This window comes from Poecilia formosa, unplaced genomic scaffold (genome assembly GCF_000485575.1).
Source record: "Poecilia formosa unplaced genomic scaffold, Poecilia_formosa-5.1.2 Scaffold120, whole genome shotgun sequence".
Taxonomy (NCBI): domain Eukaryota; kingdom Metazoa; phylum Chordata; class Actinopteri; order Cyprinodontiformes; family Poeciliidae; genus Poecilia; species Poecilia formosa.
Window position 1 is genome coordinate 1,450,359 of NW_006800059.1, and position 21,240 is coordinate 1,471,598.

Genomic DNA, 21,240 nt, shown 5'->3' on the forward strand with positions numbered 1-21,240 from the left:
CATCATTCTGCTCTCTCTCGTGCGGCTCCCCTGTCGCACAGGAACAAATACACACACCTTGGCAGGCCATATTCCTTTGATTTTTATTGACCGACACTGATTTGGTTTGTATTGATTGAAAAGGCTTCAATTCCCCCTGCAATCTATAGGGAAATGAATGTGCTTTTACTTTAACCTCCCCCAAAGACGCAGCATGATCTATTACATAAAAGCAACCTTATGGGAGAAGCCTCTGAGGTACGGCTTTGAAATGGCAGGTAGGAAAAACGTCACCTCCTTTCACTCTCTTCGCTTAATGGTTATAATTGTGCCGAGACGTTGTGCTATGTTGGAAATTCGGATTTGTCTCGTTTGAAAAACTTTGCTTGGATGAGTTTTGCTGCAGCTTTCATAATCCCCAGTGATTAAATGAAAGGAAGCAGCATGCTGATGTATCACTGAACAGGTCCTGACAGCAAAAAGATCAGTGACCTTCATGCTGATTTCCTCTGCAAGCTTTTACATCCATTTGCCTCTACCCCCAATGCAGCGAACAAAAGCTGCACACCTCTGATAAAAACTCACATTTGAATGTAACTTTTTTTTTTAGCCATATTCACAATTTTTAGTTGTCGTCACATTCTTATGGGGATAGAAGTCTTTGAAATTTACCCCGTTATTAGAATAAATCTGTCCATTTTTCTTTAGTGTTGTCAAAACAAAATCAGAGAATAAGGTAATCCACAAAATAATTTTTAGTGTAGATATTAATTAACAGCAAGGCAATGATGGAATGCCCCCTTCGTAATGAGGGTTCATCACTGTCAGGAGAAGAAATTTAAGGTTCTACTATGATCTGTTGCAGTGCAGGAAAACCTGAGCTGAAAGGCAAATCTTTCGATTTATTAATCCATTAATGTTTCAACAACATGATTAGAAGATGTGGATCATGGCAGCCAGAGTGAAATCTCTGATGCGAGTCAGATAAAAAGTCAAATGTTCTTAAATTGGGTGAATTAGTTCTCACTTACGGTAAAATATTCTGAATACAGCTGCTGCTCCTCCACACCGTGACGAATCGGCAGAGTTGCCAAAACTTGTAGTCAAGTAAGAGTGGCAATACTTCAATATATTTTTACTCAAGTAAAAGCAAAAAGTGGACATCCAAAAAATACTCAAGAGTAAATAAGTATTTGGTAAAAAAATTCTGTTGATCAGGTCCAAGTCAGTTTATTGTTGTATCGTCCATCCACTGGCTTTATCCACTTGTCCCTTCTTAAAAACAACAAAACTTAAATATCTAGTCAGTTCTATAGTGGCCGATTTTTATTCGTTTCTCTTTATCAAAGCAAAGCCAAAACACACTGAATTGTGACTTTATAGCTAATGTTTGTAGCAACCCATGGTCTGAGTACTGTTATAATCACAGTTACAAACGTATGTTGTCTTACCAAATATTACACCAAACGTATTTTGCAGCATTTAAAAATGCAGGTTTGTGACCAGTTTCTGATTTCCAGTTCTTATAAAGGTTTGGGCTGCCATTACCAGTTTTACCAGTTTTACCAGTTTTACCTGATGCCAGATTCTCTTTAGAACCCAAAAGAACACGTCAACCCGAGTGTTATTTAAGATATTTCTGCACCGTTCCTGGTGACATTGGTCACACTGTGCATGCAAGAGAAGATGCTGTAAAACTGTTAATTTTTTTATACGAAAGCACAGACAGAAAAACACCAGCTGATTTTTAAACCATCTTCGGGATCTTCTATTGGTGGTTAGCACTATTTAGCTTTGCTAATTGCAAGCTATGGTCTCAAGGTATACTCCATTCAGCCTTAACAAGCTGCAGATAACCCATTTCTCCACATGCCAAATAAAATACATCTTTTACCTTCAGTGTGCTCACTCTGACTTAAATTTAACACATCACTGATATGGAAAATAGTTCATTTTAAGTCTTCACTCAGTAATAAGATCTATGCTGAAGAACTGTATCAAAACGACAGAGTATAATTGATTCCCTGAATGAGAAAAGATCAGATTGTTTTTATTATTTCTGACTGGCTGATTTGTCCAGACAAATCAGGCTGAAAATTATTCTGCTTTGGCCAGCAACCAATTTATCAGTGCATCTTTGACATTATTTAATAAGTAATCCAGCCATTGTACTAAAAAAAAATAATTTTTGTCTTCGTAATCGTAAATTGTGCTATTTTCTTTTTCATTGTAAAGTTTTTGTATTGCTGTTCGTCTCTCTTGAAGTTTTAGCCTGAACTGAAAATACTGTTATTTGGTTCAGGTCGGCATAGCGGCACAATGGCTGAGCTCTTACAAGCAGTTTCACAGCCAAACAATGAAAAGCTATTCCTGACGTCACACGGAATCGGATAATTCTTGTTCGTTTCTGACAGCATCATGGACGACATGTCTGCCGAAGCTGACGAGAAGGAAAAAAAAATGTTTTTGCAAGAAGTCTCCCTGTGAGTGAGAACAGAGGAAGCGGCACTGGGGAGAGTGGAGTAATGCTGCATAGTTGGAATACAAGTGTAGCTTTCTAAAAACAATCAATTGTTTGTGGTTTTCTGACTTTAGAAACAAACTGCTTTGTAGATTTTCGCAAGAATGTACAGATGAGTGAGACACGCAATCGTGTTCACATGCAACCAAATCACATCGTTAAGCCACTCATCATTGTTGCATAAATATACATAAGAGCTGTGAGTTGTTTTATTGTTTAGGCCAACATAAATCGTCAGGTCTTTGAGTGAAAATGTGAAATTGACAACGTGAAAGCAAAAAATGTGTTTTTCACAGTCCCCTATTAAAAATAACTTGCAAAGACAAACATCTTTACATTGCAATGTTACATTAACACAATAATAGTCAGTTGATACCACTTTGATTATATTTAACAGGTATTCTGCTATTTATTAGACATATTTTACACTGAAACGCAAGAGGAAAATCAGCTCAATTTAATGATGTGCAGCCAGAAGGTTAGATTCAAACTCAACTAATCCCAGCAGGCAGATACTTTGTATTTGTTGTGACATGCACAAACTCTGGTGCCTCTCCACAGCTCAGAGGAAAGGGACTAAAGTGATGAGTTACAGGATAAATCTGAGATTAGAGCATTAGTTGGCTGCTGAAGGCTATCGACTCTCGCAGGTTTGCTCAGCCCCATTCACCATGAAATGAACATTTCCAGCTGAACCCACCGGCGGGGCTTTAGGAATGGGAAACTCAAGCCTTAGACTGGGCTTAAGGTTGTAAACATGCTGTAGACTGGAAGCCGTCAGACGTCAAGGCAAGGCCTCTTGTCCTCTTGGCAAAGCGATGGCCACTCAAATACTTATCCTGGGGTATTGTTGTTTAAATGCTTCCAGACTCGCTTTGGAGAAACAGTGAAATTCCAGTCTGGATGTTTAGGAAAGAGTTTAGACTTGGAAAGTTTATGCCAGCTCATCAAATTTGGTACCTGGGAGTCTGCCTTGGTTGTAGAACCAGAAATATTGATTTAAATCAAGTCTTTGTTTCGTATTTTTATTTGTAAATGAAAATCAACAGCTAGCAGATATTTGGATTTGCATAGCAGATGTGAACAAGCAGCGTGTAAATAAACTATGGGCGAGATAGATGTGAAATGCTGGAACTAATAAAAGGTTTGAAGCAGTTTATATCAGATCAACTCTGAGTTTCCTGCTGATGAAAAATCAGGATTTTACATTACTTAACACATATGGAAGTAACAGGTTTCATAGCAGGACTGAAGATCCAATATAATGATAAAGGAGCATTTGCCCATATTTCATCAGGTTAGAATATAAAAGTATTGTGAAAATAAATGTTAGTTAAATCAAAGAAAGTCATACACCAGAAACGTTAAGATGCTTTTTGTTCTAAAATTTGTTTCTAAAATGAAATGAGACAGCCATCTTTTGAAATGTAATTTAAATCAATCAATCCAAAACAACAATGATATAATGTTGGTGAGCTGCAAGTCTTTCAGTCTGAAAGACCGACTTGCCATGACGCTTTTCTTTCTCATTCTGGACACATCAAGAATGTAAATTTTTCTTCCAATCAGAAGAAACTTGTTTCCAAAACTAAAAACAAAATACTTTAATGATGAATCCGCCAAAAATCTGAAGTGTACGTCAAACTAATGTACCAAGGATTTATCAGTTTCATCATACTGACATCATTTAATAATCAGTATGATGGATATGCATCATCAGCCAGCTAATTTATCATATAATTTAAAAGAGCAGTAATCACGTTTTATATAGTTATCCAAATGTTTTGTTAGTCAACAATATTTACATTTTAACTGAATTTGCATGAACATTCAGGAAATGGTGTGGTCAGTCATAAATGACCCCTTTGTCTAACTAGAGAAACTGAATTTTCAGAATATATTTTAGCTGATTAAATCAGTCAATCAACCTTTGAGGAAAGTGGTTTAGTGCAAAGCTTTGAGTTGGCCTGACATTAATTTGAGTTGAAAGTTTGGGAAAGGAAATGGAGAAATGAACTCAGTGGGAGCTGACTTTCCATCCAGCTGCTTGGCCACCGCTGGACTGTCAGAGATATAATGTAGCAGATAAGAGGAAGACTTACTGTGGCTCAAACTCAGCTGTTGTATCATCTCTCTCTCTCTCACATCTAACTTTTTTCCTCAGCAGGTGCTGCTCCTATTCCACCCCTTTGCTCAGCTGACAGGGAATATCTTGACACAGTGTTGCATCTCTGATCTGACAGTCGTTCTGTGCGAGGGAGGAACTCTGACCAGTTTGTTCGGTTCAGGTTGTAGGATGAAATGGACATGAAGGAAAAGGTGATTTTAAAGAAAACTACAGATATGGGTAAAGAGAAAAAACAAGTGTTGTTCATGTAACATTCCATACAAATGGTGATATAAAGTGTGATAGATGAAAATAAAAGAACTGATATATTAAAACCACTGAAATGAGCATTATTAAAAAAAAAAATACACAAAATATATTAACAACCAGTAGTAAAAATGTAAGCATCACCTAAAAAGTAGCAATATAATGCATGTCAACAAATCAACAGAATAGAATTAAATCGATATTTAACCTGCAGTAAACGGCTGATCCTAGTTTAAAATGGCTGCCAGTTTGTTCATACCTCAGGCTTTCAGGTTGGTGGTTCCAGCTTTGAGGAACAGAAAGTAAATTCTGCCTCCGCTTGTTTAGTTCTGGTCCGAGAAACACTAAGTGAGCAGTTCTCAGAGGACCTGAGAAGTCTACATGGTCCATGACTGACCAGCAGCTGCTTGAATGATTTTTACAGAGTTTGATTCTCTCGCTGTTCAATTAATGTCGGACTTATGTGTCTGTCAGGTCTTTATGCCGTGATTTCGCAGCGGCAATAAGTCAAGCCGTCTGACATCTTCCATTATACAGTGTGACAGAGGTTTATGTCAAGATTTTATATGATGCAATTTGCACAGTGTGACAGGTTCAAGTCCCGTACAATTTCTTAAATCATCAACAGTCAAACTGTCATCCAACTAGACAACTGCACTGGCCCAAAACTACTTTGTGCCATTTTAACCCCTTGGGCCTGTTGCAATAACTCAAACCAAAACTGCTAGATGGTGTTTTGCAAGCCAGGATCCACTTTGAGAAGAAATATCCTCATATTAGAAAAGCTGTGGCACTATCTTATTGTTGTTGTAAACATTTGCTAAAACATTGAACAATAATAGTCTGATGTTTTCTCACATCTAATTATAAAGACATTGAAAAACTCTTTTGAAAATATAGTGATTTTAAATCTTGGTATTCTTTGACACCTTTTTATTTCTTGCATCTCTTCACCCCGTGCAAGCGAAATGCCAAGGGAGGACGGTGTCTGTCCACTCACCTCCTTGCCTCTGGTCTGTTTGGACCACAGAGAAATTTCTGAGACCAAGCAGTGGGATGGACGCACAGACAGCTTTGATGACAGATAGCTGCAGTTTTTCACTTTCTGGCCTCAAATAAAAGTCGGAGTCAGCTAGAAACTCCCGCAAAGTCAGTGAACCCTCTAAAAAAAAAAAAAAAAAAGAGGGAGAGAATGAAAGAGTTGAGTATTTCTCCAAAATAAGAGTTCTGGAGTTTTTGTAAGGCAACCACCATGTTTACATGGCTCTAAAGCTCTGCGCGAGGCCAAATGTTATATTTACAGCCAAGGCTATCTGAAAAACCAGCGGACATGGCCTCCGCAAATACGACCAATCTCCTAATCTCTCTCGGTCTGAATGCTCCTTTTCCTCTCGTCTCCTCAAATGAAGCAAGGTTAGAGCAGAGGCTTGTCTCATTTTTCAGGAGTGAGACAGCTCTTTTAACGTGATTAAAATGTTTTTCCTTTCTCTCCGGTCCTTTAGAGAATTCTTAAAAACTGTTTAAAGCCCAAATAACATGAGCACTTCTTCAAGCCATGCCAGAACCCCTTTCCGCTTGGAAATATTTGCTTTGGACGCCAGCCTTGCCCAGCACACAACACAGGCAATTATGGGAGCTATTTAAACAAGGGAGATCTACTGACAGCCGACGCCTCATTTGGAGGGATGAAGGAATCAGGAAATGAAACCTTCATTGATGCACTGAGGGTATGGAAAGAGAAATCCCCTTGGGCCGTCTGTGGCCGTTTGCGTATCTCATGGGCGTTTTGAGTGTTGAAACTTGCAGCATTTGCGCAGCACTTATATGTTTGGATTTTTCAAAGTTTGTGATTGTGTTTACAGGAAAATCAGGCAGAGGCTTTGTGCATATATGTTAGGATTTCTTTTTTTTTCTTGGACTGCTGGAGGTTTGTTGGTACCTACTCAGTTTATCTGCAAAGGTGCAGCTGCAGTTTGCTGGCAGCTTCCAGGGTCCTTTCTCCAGGGACCATAAGCAGCTCCCTTTTTCTTTTAGTGTCAGTCTCACTGTCTTTCTCCTTCTGGAGAACTCTCCTTCACCTGGCTGTAGAGTGACACTTTCCCCGTCAGCCTCAGCAGACTGTTTTTAGTGGGACAGAGACAGTTTTGATGACTGGATGTGAGAACAGGACAGAAAACCTGGCAGTCTGACAAGGGTGATAAGTGCTGCTACCTGTCACTGACCTTCTCGTCAACTCATTCTTCTTAGAGTGCTGCGTGTGTCGTGACGCCGTGATTAATTGGGCTTTTAAACAGAAAAAGAAAACAAGAAGAGTGATGTTTTATTTCTGTCTTCTCCTGAGCTGAGAATTCCCCAGAAAGAAAACTTGATCCAGAGGTTTTGTCAGACTGAACAAAGAGACAGTGGATTAGTTTCGGATGACATTTTAATAACATTAATCATAATATAAAAAAACTTGTGTGTACGACAGTTTTATTTATTTATTTTATTTTAATCATGGATAAAGTTGCAGTATCTCAGGTTGTTCTCAAATATATTGGAGATAGATTAGATTAGCTGTGGGTTTTTCTGATTTGTCGTGGTGGAGAAAGAGCTGAGCAAAAAAGTGAAGCTCTCAGTTTACTGGTTCACCTGTGGTCATGAGATTTTGATCGTAACCGAGAGAATCCGATCCCAGATGCAAAAGGTCAGGGATAAAGTTATTCAGAAGTTTTAAGCAGGATGAGATTATAAAAAATAATTAGTGACACAGGCTGCACAGTGGCGCAGTTGGTAGAGCAAGAAGGTTCTGGGTTCGATTCCCGGCCCCAGTCTTTCTGCATGGAGTTTGCATGTTCTCCCTGTGCAAGTGTGGGTTTTCTCCGGGTACTCCGGTTTCCTCCCACAGTCCAAAAACATGTCAGGTTAATTGGCCTCTCCAAATCACACCCTAGGAGTGAGTGTGTGTGTGTGCGTGTGATGGAATTAGTGACACAACTGCAAATCTACCCAGACTTGGCTGTTGACTAAACTGACTGGCAAATAGAGCATCAATCAGAGTAGCAGCTAAGAGAGATATCTACAATGAGACATGGTTGCAGTAGTATCATGCTGTGGGGATATGTTTCTCCAGCAGGTGAAAAGGAACCAGGTCAGAGTTGTTGGGAAGGTGAATGGAGCTAAATACAATGTTGTACAATGTACAAGAAAATGTTTCAAAGTGCTGGGCCAAAGGTTCTCCTTCCAAAGCATCTTCACGTGTTTCCAGATGTTCAGCACCGTTTGAGACACACCTGGAAGATCTGCAGACAAATCTGATTCAAGAACACAAATTCACACATTTCAGGCTTTTATGAGTTGGAATCCATGTATATGTTCTTTAGGGGTCGTTCATAGTGAGCGTCTCTATTTTGCCTGAGCTTGAGGCGACGCTTTGCTAAATACTCTGTACGTACTTGAAGTAGATTCTCTCCCCCACTGACTTTGAAAAGAAAATCCCACTCCTCTCTTCCTATCTAAACTTTTCCTCCCCCTCTTTCTCAGCCGTCTCCTCGCATTCCTCCCGTCACAGGGCTGACAGACACTCGTCATCAACAGGTACTCTGGCCCAGTTGGATCAGGTTTCCCCTCTTTAACGCATTGTGCTGCATTTGCATTTTTATAGCTCGGCGCTGAACAGCTGGAGGTTTTAGTTTAGTTTTTTGTTTGCTGTTAGTGTTGCTTTTACTCTCACATCACAAGTTTTCAGATCATATCATTACATTTGATTTATTTGACCACGTCTACATTCTTTCGGAGTACTTAAATGTTTAAATCATGCTTGCGTCGTCTGTTCGGCCCATGGAGCAAGTCACGATTCGATCTCAGACAACCCCCGCACAGACTATCTGCGCAACATTTGTTCTGTTTTGAACTGTTCTCATTAATTTGTGTGTGGTTGTGTTTCCTGGCAGACGTGGACGAGTGCTCGGAAGGCAACGGTGGGTGCCAGCAGATTTGTGTCAACATGATGGGCAGCTATGAGTGCCGCTGCAGAGAAGGATTCCTCCTGAGTGACAACCAGCATACATGCATCCAGCGGCCTAAAGGTTATTCACATGCACACACAGACAGATCATGTATTTGTTCCCTTATAGCTTTCTTCTGTTCTTGCTTCTTTTTTTTTTTTTGGTCACACTTGTAAGATATACATAGTAATACCAAAACCCAGTTTTCAGATTTAATTTAATAAATGAGAAAAGCGATCTGATGTGAAATGTAATTGCCTCTATCTGTTTAGCTGCATATGCACCACTAATGCCTGGTTACTGCCTGGTTTGCAGAAAATAGAAATCTCCTAGTAGCAGAAATCAAATATATTGTGAATCAACAGGTAGGATGGAAGAGCTGAAAAACGTCCCAGTCAATAATAACAATAAAGAAAAAGTCAAGAAAAGATGAGAAATAAAGTCTTTACTAATCCATGAGGTCACAAAGAAACTCGTTCACATGTTCAGCTCTAAATGTCTCACTTGCCTCAGTTTAGCTGAAATAAAGTTAAGTTCATGATTCAACAATAAGGAATATGATGAGCAAAAAAAATGGCTCAAGGTAAAACCAATCGCTGACTAAACGGGGAACAAAAGCCCGTCTCAGATTTGCAAAAAAAAAAAACATAGTCCCAAAAATCTCTCAAGACTTTTGGGTAAATATTTTACAGAGTAGCAAGATAAATGAAACATTTTGAAACTTGTGGGCCCTGAACGCAAATCGAACAGAGCACTTTTGAGTGTGATGGTGTGGGGCTGCTTTCCTGCTTCAGGACCCAGACGACTTGCCATATTAGTTGAAACCGCACATCTTCTTCTTTTACTACAACATTCTGAAGGAAAGTGTTTGGCCATAAGCTTGTGACCTAAAGGTTAGGCAGACTTTGGTTGCGCAGCAGAACAATGATCCAAAGCATACCAGCAATTCCACCGCAGAAGAGATAAAAACGGAAAGTTTATCAGTGGCCTTGTCAAAGTCCTGACTGTGATGTGACTGTTAGCGTTCGATATCCTTCGTTGCTGCTGCCAGCACAATCAGTTATTAAGGTCAGTGGGGATTACTTTGCTACATATAGCCATTTTGGTTTGGATAACTTTTTTTCCCTTTAATAAATGAAATCAGCATTTAAAAACAGCTGTTTTGTATTTTCTTCTGACTGTAGAAGTAGTTTATTGATCTGAAACAGTGAAGTGTGACAACACAACACAGAAACATGAGTAGCTGATGCTTCAACAGCACTACTGTGGTTTCATTTTTGGGTATCGGGTCTTGCCCTTACTGTACGGTTTGCTCAAACATGATTACGATACATTTTGAGATAATGATGCTGTCAAGTCTTTATGTAAGTAGCAGATATTCAGGAATAAATGGAGGGCGGGATTAGCCCTAACAAGCCCAACAACAAGTTAAAACAGTTAGCTCGCCACTCTTCAAAGAGAAGAAATGAAAAGAGGGGGGGAGCAGGGATAAATCTTTTTGTTTTCCACTCCCCTTTTCAAATTGAACCTATCTAGCACTTGGCTGCTTTTCAAGTTATCTGTGGTATGAGAGTGGCCTGCGGGGGGAACTGCGAACAGTGAAAACAATTAAAGGTGTAGCCCAGGGCAGACACACCTCTTGTTTATAGAGCGTTCCTGTGGGATGGAGACGTGACAGGAAAAGAACCAACTTGCTCTGAGGCTCGCTCGCCACACACAGCAGCGCCACAGACATGCAGACGGTTTTAATGTCAAGCTAAGTTGTCAGGAAATGTCTTTGGTGGCTATGAAGCGCTGGATCGCACAGAGCCTGCAACAGCTCTACACTTGCTCTTAGAGATTAGAGATTAGAGATTTTTCATTGTCTCTGCCAATCTTTGTGATGCATATTTTTAAGAGATTCTGTTTTCGTAAATATATTAGAGAACAGGAGGATCATAGCTTATGAAAGCAGATATTAGGGTTGTCAAGTGAATTCATATTTTGATTAAAACGATACTAGAAAAAAAATATATATATTCAAAGATGCTCATTTGCACCCAAATCAAGAAAAGCTGACCCATTTATATTTGCCCAAACTGCTGCAATTCTTCCGGCAGCAGCGCTTTATTAACAGACACTTAGTTCCTCCCTTCCCCACCTGGTTGAAACAGAGTTGCTGTAAGTTTTAAACATGGTGGGTATACCCAGAAAAAACATGAGCGACCATCTTTAGCAGACCAACAGCATTGTTCGAACAGATGGAGAGCTAACACTAAATGTTTAAATATTATCTTCACAAACAGTCCAGTAAAGGTGCTGTGTTGGTCTGAGAACCCCATTGAGATGCACTTCCCAACTGAAAAGTCACGCTTTGCTCAGTACGAATTAATACAGAAAATTGTTAGTTTTGACCCAGTTATGGAAGGTTTGATTTTATACTGCAATTAAGATTATTTTCTCTTAACTAAGAAGAAGCCTCCTTTCCAAAAATGTTGCTGCTTGGTATCGGTCTCGAGTTTAAAATCTTAGCATTGTGGCAATGCTAAGATTAATTAACACATTTAAAACATTTTTAGAAAATAGCAAAATACATTTTATCTTGATTCGTTTTTCATTATGCTCAAAAATAAACTAAGCGTGCAAAAGATATAGGTAGTCAAAAATTTGTAAGGAAGGACGTGTAAATAATGGCGTTACCCTTGTTGAAAGAAAAGTCTCCAATAAATCAGTAATTTTGTGGCACACTGTTTTCTTTTTTCTTGCCCAGGATTTTTTTTTTTTTTATATATTCTAAAAAAAACTAAACTACTCAAAAGCACGTTCTACATTTAGCAAAGTTCAATGAACTAATTAAACACATCTGGTTGCACCAAAGTCTGCTTTCAATTGAAAGTCACTGGATATATAGAATGTAGTCCCACCAACTATCAAATTAAAAAGAAAGACAAAACTGTGTGGTTATTAAAAGGCCAATAAGTTGTGTTGTCGTCTTGACATTTAAGAATGTAAGAGGATTATAAATCGTCAGCAATCAAAGTCTCCACTTGCATCAGCTGGTTGTGCTGCTGAGTCAAGTTTATCAAACTGCAATTTTGGGTCCCCCCAAAAAAATCAATCTAGGGGCCACAAATGGCTCCCAAATCTGGTATGGAGTCTGAAAAATTGCATCCATCCATCCATATTGTGTATTTACAAAATTCAATAAAGAAGCCTGAAAACCTTGGCCATTGAAGGCTGTAAAAGCTTGAAAATTTGACAAGTAAAAATTGCAGAATTGCTGTGTTTGCGTTTTGACTCGGTTTTCTGCTGCCCTACGCAACTTTGCTCAGAGCCTCCAGTGTTTCTGTGAAGCAGCAGACATAATGAACAGCTGTTATCGTCAGAAAGTTCGTTCATTCGTTCGAGGAATGATTATCCAGCAAAGCCTTTTACAACTCCTCAGTTCCATCAGACTAAGCAGTGTTGTGGATGTCTTTTTTTTTTTTTTCTAAATCTGACGCAGTTCTTCCTGTTCTGTAAACCCCAGACTTACACAGCAAGATTCAAGTGTCTTCTCATCTCACTTTTTCATCTCTCTCGTGTGTTTTCTCAGCCAAGTACTCGTATGGAGACTCATTAAATTGAGATGCTCATGATTCCCCCGTATGATGAAATGAGAATCTTGAAAGTTTAATTTATGAGCTCCATCTGGCCTACTGAAGTGTCAATGTTTACATTTCATAAATGCTGTTTTTTTTGTTTTTTTTTTCTTGTTTGCGTGGACTGAAAACTTTAACCATGAAATTTCAAGCCTTTCTACACATCAGCGCTATCAGAAACAGATTTAGAGCAGTAGTCTGATTTTGCCAAGTTCCTCCAGTCTTTCGTCTGTTTATGTTCATGATAAATGTCCCCAGTTCCTGTTAATATTCCATTTTAATATTCATTTTGTCCTTATTGCTCCCAGATGAGAGCCATTGAATTCAAAAGATTAAAGCTGCCATAAATCTGCAAACTTCCTGTGCTCATCAGATAGGCGCCTATTTATTGTTTCCTTATTTTTGAAAGACCAAGAGACAGAACAACCACTCATCTGCTTATTATTACCGCTCTTATTACAACAGTGTGTGCCTGAAGGATAATGGAAGTGGTTAGGAAGTGACTTTACAGAGTTATTGGGCAACAGCCCCTGAAGAATTGCTAAAAAAAAATATATATATATATATATATATATAAAGAATCGCTAAAAAATGGATAAATGTTTAATCTCCTCACTCAGGTCGATTTTAAATGGAACCATTGGTGCATCCTGCCAGCCCACCTCTTAAAAAGCAGAGCCTGGGTTGCAGTTTGATTATGAGGTTTATTGTCGTCATTAAAAAGACGTCAGTTTCCCATTTCTTCCAGTAATAGCTCAGGTGTTCCATCGGCAACGTGCGCTGATCTTTCTGGGTGCAGTTCAGAGCCGGTCATGGAAGCGCCTGCTGCCTCGGTTCGGTTTCTCCTGCTAATACTGAGCCAATGCTTGGAGGGAGCCGGTGCCAATTAGGCAGCAGGGGTCTTCCAGCCTCCCGGCTAATGACAAGGCTGCTGCTGGCCTGACCCTTATTATACCCACCCCTCCCCGCTCCCCTCAGTAGGAGCAACTTTGGCCAAATGAGTTTCTCCACCATGTAGTTGGCCAAAAATGTAACAGTCCATTTATTCACTTCAAACATCCCCAACCTAGGAATTAGACTTTTCACAAAAGTCAAGGTGCTTAGCAGTTGAAAGGAATGCAATTTGGATCAGGGAGGGTTCCTCCGCTTTGCATTTGATTTATTTTCACTTTTATTCAGGACGACAACGGGGACATTTGTGCTTGAGATGAAATCCAGAACATCGAGACTCAGACATTTTGGGTTTAGTCAGCTGACACATCCATAATGTCGGTCCTCTTTCTTTTTGAAAAACCAGGCAATAACTTGAAGTGTGCACTGATGCAAGTCACTTATGGTGACTTATGGGTTCAGTTCATTTGCTTTTAGTTGTGAGTGCTGAAAAAGAAAACATACTCAGGTCAGACGCGTCATAAAAACCACATGCTTCGTGTTTTGAAGGGACTCAAAAGGGAGGAGAAAATGCTCTAGACATTTGTTCAGATTGTCGGTTTTGCAGTCGAGAGACTTTTTGCAGATTGGATTTAATCTGGGTTTGTTCTGCTGCAGTTCCTTTAACCTTTTCCACATTTTTTAATACCACTACCATAAAGGTTATATTTCATTTGCATTTCATATGATGAACTAACCTAAAGTGTAGTTTTGAAGTAAAGCCAAAAAGAAAACCATTTTTTTTAACAAATAAAAAAAAATAAAAAATCTAGAAAGTTGTTATATTTGAATCCCTGTACTTTGCTTCCCCAAAGCTGAGGCATGAGTTGAAGTCCTAAACTTTAAATTCAAGTATTAAGCAAATCCCTGGTCCAGTTATGTAATTTGATCGGAGTAAAATTATTTTGATATTAACGTATTATTTTAAATTGTACTTTATCCACACTTAAAAAAATGTCTAAAACCAGTGCTGATGTTGCTTTCAACTGAAAATTTTAACCAAAAAAAAAAGAAAACAAAAAAAAAAACAAAGCATCCAGTAAATTGAGAAGAATTGTAGACTGATCCATAATTAAAAATATACATGAAATAAAAATTATTTACACAATACAATTATACTAGTAATATAAAATTATTAAAATAAAAGCTAAAATGATTTAAAATTTTATATAGATAATGTTGAACTGTTAACAGTGATTTTAATTTTAAAGACATAGCTGTATATCTGCTAACTGTGAGTTGGATGTCCTGAGTTGGATGTTTCGTTTTATTTTTTCATTATGGCTTCAGGGAAAACATCATAGTTTCTCTCTGCCCTGGAGCATTTTGCGTTGAGTCCATCACCTTAAACAATGGCCACACATTAATGCCAGCTCTGGCAACCCGTACATAACATCGACGCAGCTGCAGGCAGCACTTGCATTGCTCTCTCCAGAGCTGCAATTAAGAATCACTTACTCCTGTCTGGATTTAACATCTTTCTGAACATTATGAGAGTTACTCTGCTCAGCAGCCCACCTGCTTTTTGCGTGATGCTGCGCTTCACTTTCCTCTTTTTCAACTGTACGCCCATCTCCTGGAAGAGGGCACGTCTCTTTCACTTTCATTGCAGGTTAGAGTAAAAATGTTTAGAATCATGGAAGTTGGATATGAGTGTAAATCCTTCTTTTCAGATTTGGAATATGTATAATTTCTCATCAATTTCACAATAGTGTTCTGTGCAACACAACAAACCCTGAAAAGGTTCAAGATGTATTAATACTTTTGTAAGGCCCAATATTTCATGTATTGCACTTAAAATGACTCGACTAGATACAGTCCGACTTAACAGTATTTGCAGTCTGTGATGCAACGAGTCCATGGGAAAGCCAACGCTTTTGCCCTGTGGGAGGGTTACTATTAATCTAGAGGCTTGTGCAAACTGAATATTTGAAGAGTCTGCTAACACTTATAAAGCAGAAAGTTGCCTGAAAATAAAAAGATAAGATTTAGTTCACCCACAATTTGATTTTAATAAGTGACTGACTGGTTACACAAGACACCTCATCTGTGCGCACATTTCATTGCCAAACAGAGCAGCTTAAATAAGTCAGAGGAAATAACCGCTTGCAAAGACGTCGGGTCCTCTGGATCAAACTTGCTCTCACAACTAATCAGTATGGCAAAAGGGAAGGTTTCTACGTGAGCAAGGCTTCAGAGGAGCCACGAGGACTCTGTAATGTGATCATCAGGCTGGTTTAAACTAATTCGGGAAAAAGAAAATTTTGATTACATGAGCCTGAGAGCTTTACGTTCGGCTTTTGTTGCTGAAGGAAGCTTTAATGGGTCAGCATACTGAGGTCTTTAAAGTTTCCAGAAATAAGGATGTCATTTAGTACCCTCCACACGTACCAGTTCCTCTAAGGAAGATGTGCAAAAGCCTGAAAATAAAGTCTGGTTTTAATAATGCAGTATCATTATCTAAAAAAATATACGATTCTATCTTTATTTTGAGTCTCTTTATTCAGTGTGAAAAACCCCCACCATAATAGTTCAACACAATAAATGTCGATAAGGCTTTTTTATGTGTAAGTAGCTTAACTGAGGATCTGGGAGCCTTTAATTGGTCATTCATAACATCCTGAGAAGGCCGTGGTTTAAAATAGAAATTGTGCAAAAACCTTACATTTACACATCTCTACTGTTAGAGGATTGTTAAAATAAAATAAAAATGAGGTTGGACAGGAATTCAAGCTTATCCTGCCATCGCAAACTTTGGGCAGGATGCTAAGCAGGGTAAAATAATCTGAAAAGCTCACTGCTGGAGAACTGCAGCAAACGGTGGCATTTGGAGTTTGCCAAGTCTTCATAACAACCTTTAATCGCTACTACATGTCTACAACTTGTTTCTCAACCGTGCCTATAAATGTCTGCCATTTGTTAAATACTGCTGGGGAATTTAGCTGCTGAGTGCTTCGGCAACAAACTCTCCAGGTGGATCAAGCATAAAACAAAGGTCGAATACCGTAATTTCCGGCCTATAAACTGCTACTGCTACACACTTTAAACACTTCAATGCGGCTAATATATGGATTTTTACCAGGTTGTGAATGATGAAAGAAGACAGCACAGGCTCAAGAGCAAATCTGCCCTGACACAAAAGTAACATTGAGAGCAACAATGAAAGAGAGACTCTGAAGACAACAATTTTAGTGGGTTTCGTCCCAGGAAGTCATTGGTTGCGGTTAATCACTTTTCCTGCTAAGCTCTTGTATTTTTTTTTCTAAGCATCCATGATCCAGGCATTGTGTAAGTTACTGGCACGTATTTAATTAAGAGTAAAATAAAATATTTCTCTGTAAATATGTCAGTATGGCATCGTTGACACCTGCGACTTAATAGACAAGTGTGGGCTAGCTGTGTTTTGGGTTTTTTCTTATCAAAGTTAATTACACTCAGGAGTGCTCAATAGCTCTAAAATTACATTATGTGACAAAACACGTTTTTGTAATTTCCTGTAGATTTATATTAAATACCTCCTGTAATAAGAGATGTTCAATATAAATCAGGTCAGCTAAAAATGGGTCATCATTGGATCTACTTGCAGGATAACGGTCCAAAAATGCAACCATATAGTGATAATTGAAAATTTCCCCTTTCGATGATCAGCTGGCCGTCTTTGTTCCTTAAGCCTCTAGAAGCTTATGAGTCTTTATAAACTCTCTTAAGATCATAAAGAGTAATGTTTAAAAAAAATTCTCTCTGTCTAAATGATGTAATTTTAGCAAAAAATATGGAGTTGTATAACGTATTAACATCAGGTTATCCACCAAGTGTGCCACACATGTCTATAATTATTTTCTCCAAACGTAGCCTCATTTCCCCCTTTTTTTTTCACTCGATTGTGGATTTAAGTGTTGCTTTTATGTACACTCCTCACACCAGGAAATAAAACTCTGCTGCTTTTCTAGCCACATTTAATAGCCTTTCAGAAGGATTTTCCCCCTTTAGTGCAACAAATCTCTCAACACAATGGGCATAATTACACACACCATCGTTCGTACAGGCACACACCTTTGTAATTTCATCTCCAGTGTAATCCTGCTGGAGGCAAGCTGACATGCTCTTCATTGACATTTAGATGAAGACCAGCGTGTTGACTTCGGAGGACCTCGGGTCTTTGTTGTCTCGGGAAGTAAGAAGTTTTCCATTAAGTGTGATGAGAATCCACAACTCCTGGGCACATTATATTCTAAATTAGAGTTCCAGGTGCAACATTCCTCCCGCGTAAAATCATGCCCTGGATCTGAGAACCCCGCTTTATTGCTGTTTTTCTTATCTGAAAACGTAATGTCCGTGCAGTAAACAGTTTCACGTTGCAATGTCGTGAGGTAATGTGCTGACAAATGAGCACTTTCAATTATTCCAGTGATGCAATGTTTTGAGCTGTGGGCTGCCAAATAAAATGTTTGTAGGGGGATTTGATTTACTTTTTGTTCATGTATTGCACTGTCGTTCCCCATTGTGCTGGAGCCAGTAGGGTTCTCATATGTTCCCCCTGTTGGTTGTCAATAAGCCTGCCCTCCTGCCTGCTTGTCTGTGCATTGGCCACAGAAATGTTTTTACAAGTGCAGAAGTCACTGCTCCATTGCTCTGCAGCCCAACCGTATAACCAGGCTCTTTTCCTATTCTGGGGAAGTGGAGCAAGGGCTTTGAGCTGCAGACACAGCGAAGTGACACGTGAGGCTTTTTTGTCCCCTTTCGATTTGTCTTCCTTTTTCTTTTATCTCGGCATATGTCTTTTCAGCATAATCTGCCCTCACCCTCCCTCTTTGTCCAGCCTCTGCTCAGTTCTCGTGCTCCCAGTACTTTCACCCTCATCCTTCAACAAATATACATCGGTGGCTGGAGCTTTTGCAAATGTTTGCGGCCTTGCTGCTGAATTCTCCTCACCTCATTTGAAACTGGCATCCCTTTTTTTCATTGCTTTCTTCAAGGCCATCCCTAAGCTGGCCAGCCCTACGTGGGTTTGCTGATTTTAAGAGTGCTGGAGGGGTTTTTCCACCAATACTTGGCTGCTATGTCTTCAATCAAAGTGCTAGACTGAGCTTTGGAGAAACAAATACTTTGATTTTTTTTTCGGGGGAAGAAACGATCTGTGCAATCCCAGCCAGCGTCTCATACAGTTTTTATGTCTGTGTTAAACAAGGTGGGCATCCTGGTTGTGCTCTGTTTTCCTGTCTTTTGTGTTGAGAGGGTGCTGGGCTCCTTTGGGATTGCACAGTGAGGTCACCTTGATAGAATGGGAGGAAGAGTGAAGCCGAGAGGAGGAACCTACCCAGCAGGTGCTGCATAACTGTCTGTGACACAGATGGGCAGAATCTTACTGTGTTTGCAACATGCATACATTATGCAAATGCACCTGGGTGGCTGTTCATACATACATGTTAATGCTCTTTTGCACAGATGTAGGACCTTACAATGTTTTCAAAGTAAAACACAGGACATGCACACTAATACATTTTTAACAACCAGTGTCATGTTTGTGAGAGCTAACAGAGTTAAATATACATGTATTTAAAGTTAGATAATTCAAGAGTGTATGTAAAATGTTGAGAACTTGAGACTAGTTGGAAAACTGTTCACTTGCAGATGTGCTTTAATTTTTGGATTTGTCCACAAGTTGTCAGGGTCCCACAGTAAGATAATTGTCCCGATTTCTGACCCAATCTTCCTGTTCCTACAATCTTAAGGATTATGAACATGTAGACCAAAAAATGTGAGTTTGGGTCTCATCAGACATTGGCGCCTTCTTCAACAGATTTGTTGTGGTTCTCTACATCTACATGGTTTGTAGCAAACTTGAGTTCATTTTTTCAGCTCTCTTTCACAAATGACAGCTTTGAGGAGTGTGAGACTAATTGTTGTCTGGATTCCTCAGATTCTGTGTGTCACTGTGGGGATTTTCCATAAAATTATGAAACTTGGGATATTGTTGGATTACCTAAATCTGGGTTAGAATTCATAACTTTATTCCCAACCTGTCTGGTGTATTCTTTGGTCTTTGTGTTGCTGTTTGTTCTCTGATGTTCTCCTCAAATCTCTGATGCCTTCAGAGAAAAACTGCATTTATACCGAGATATGATGGAATATTTTATTTGGTGGTATAAGACTAAATGGGGCTAAATTCAAATACACACCATCAAGAAAATCATCCCTTGTTTTAGTCTGTCTCAAGACACTCCAAATGAACTTCTCAGGTGGGTGTATTTGTAATGTGAAAACACGTGGAAACCCTAAACTCTTCTGAGCATTTTGCAAGAAACTTAAATTGATTCTTTGGAAGCAAACAAAATCAAATAAAATATTTTGACAGTGGCTTGTTTAGTGTAGTTGCCAGCTGTCCTTTCCATTCTCTGGTTGTTCGTGCTTTTAATGGATCTTTCGGGGGGAAATGGGGTGAGAATGAGGTGCCTCAACAAGGCGTTAGGGAGAACCACAACCAAAACCAAACAGTAGCACTCAGATGGCTTTCCTCAACTCTATGAACTGACTTTGTGGGGAGGAGTTAATCCCTCGACCAGCTCAGTGCCCTGCCTGACCATCTGCTTGGCGGCGCAGCTCAAAGCAGTCCAGATATTTTTCCCTTTCTCTTTTGCATGCGCTGACATTTTTATCCTCCCATTAAAACTTTTAAGGGCCCATTATCTAAGAGGAAGGAATGCTGCTTTAATAGTGTGGTGGCTCCATTCTTGGGCCCCTTCTTTTCAGCGTGTATCCACCCAACTCTTGGTTTCGGCTTAAAGTTCTTCCGCAAAGAGGGGACCGTCTCCACTCTGAGCTGCATGACAGCAGATCAGCTCAGACCATGACCCATCCTTTCACCAGCCCATGCTCTCAAAAGCAGACTACTAACCCTTGACATGCCTTCCACCACTCCAGCTCCTTTGTTTCTGTTTCCCTTCTGCGTGGTTCTCGCATTCAAGAGATCTTGCAGCTTTGGTCTTAAGAACTCCTGCTTCCTTTGGTTCTTTTGTTGGAGGATTGAAGGAGTTGCCGTTTTATCTGTTGTTAATTTGTCTCCTGTTGCACGGCTTCTAGTTCCCTGTCGAATAGTTCTCATTTTAAATGTCACGTTTCCATTAGCTACGAGTGTAAAATCATTATTAACAGAAATATAGGCTCTCAAATATATATTCTGTGTCTAATTAATCTATATCATGTGTTTCACTTGGTGAAATGCTTCCTAAGCATCGTTTCTTAACCATGACCAACCGCTTTGACGTCTTTCAGTCTCGTGAAAGAGTCTTACGCTCACCACTGTACTGAGACTGCCCTTGTCAAACCGTTCAATGACATCCACATAAATACAGACTGTGGAAGAACCACAGTATCGGTTCTGTTGGACCTCAGCGCAGCTTTTGCCATGGCTGACCACGACATAGTACTGAATCGGCCGGAGAGCTGGGTCGAACTCTCTGGCACAGAAATGGTTTGAGTCTTACCTAAAGAACAAGCTTCTCAGTTTGGACAGAAGTCACATATGGGGTACCCCAAAGTTCAGTCCTGGGACTCCTCCTATTTAATATCTACATGCTCCCACTAGCCCAGGTCATAACAAGCTACTTAAATAGCTGCACAGATGATGCACAGCTCCACATCACAATGTCATCAGGTGACTCTGAACCCATCCAACCACTGAACAGATGCTTAGGACAGATAAATGTATGGAGGTGACATGGCTTTCTCCAGGTGAACAAAAACAAAACTGAAGTTAGTATTTTTGAACCTAAAGAGGAATAATTCAGAATCAGCACAATGCTTCAATTGCAGCTAGAATCTAGCTGTAAT

General features: G+C 39.5%; 1 protein-coding gene across 2 annotated transcripts in view; it reads left to right on the plus strand.

Annotated features, from left to right (window-relative positions):
* Positions 1–21,240, plus strand: part of scube3 (signal peptide, CUB domain, EGF-like 3) — a 100,599-nt gene that overhangs the window by 37,527 nt on the left and 41,832 nt on the right. For both annotated transcript variants that reach the window (XM_007560823.2, XM_007560825.2), the window contains exon 4: positions 8,807–8,941. In XM_007560823.2, the coding sequence (XP_007560885.1) occupies positions 8,807–8,941 (135 nt within the window). The remainder of the gene's footprint in view (positions 1–8,806; positions 8,942–21,240) is intronic.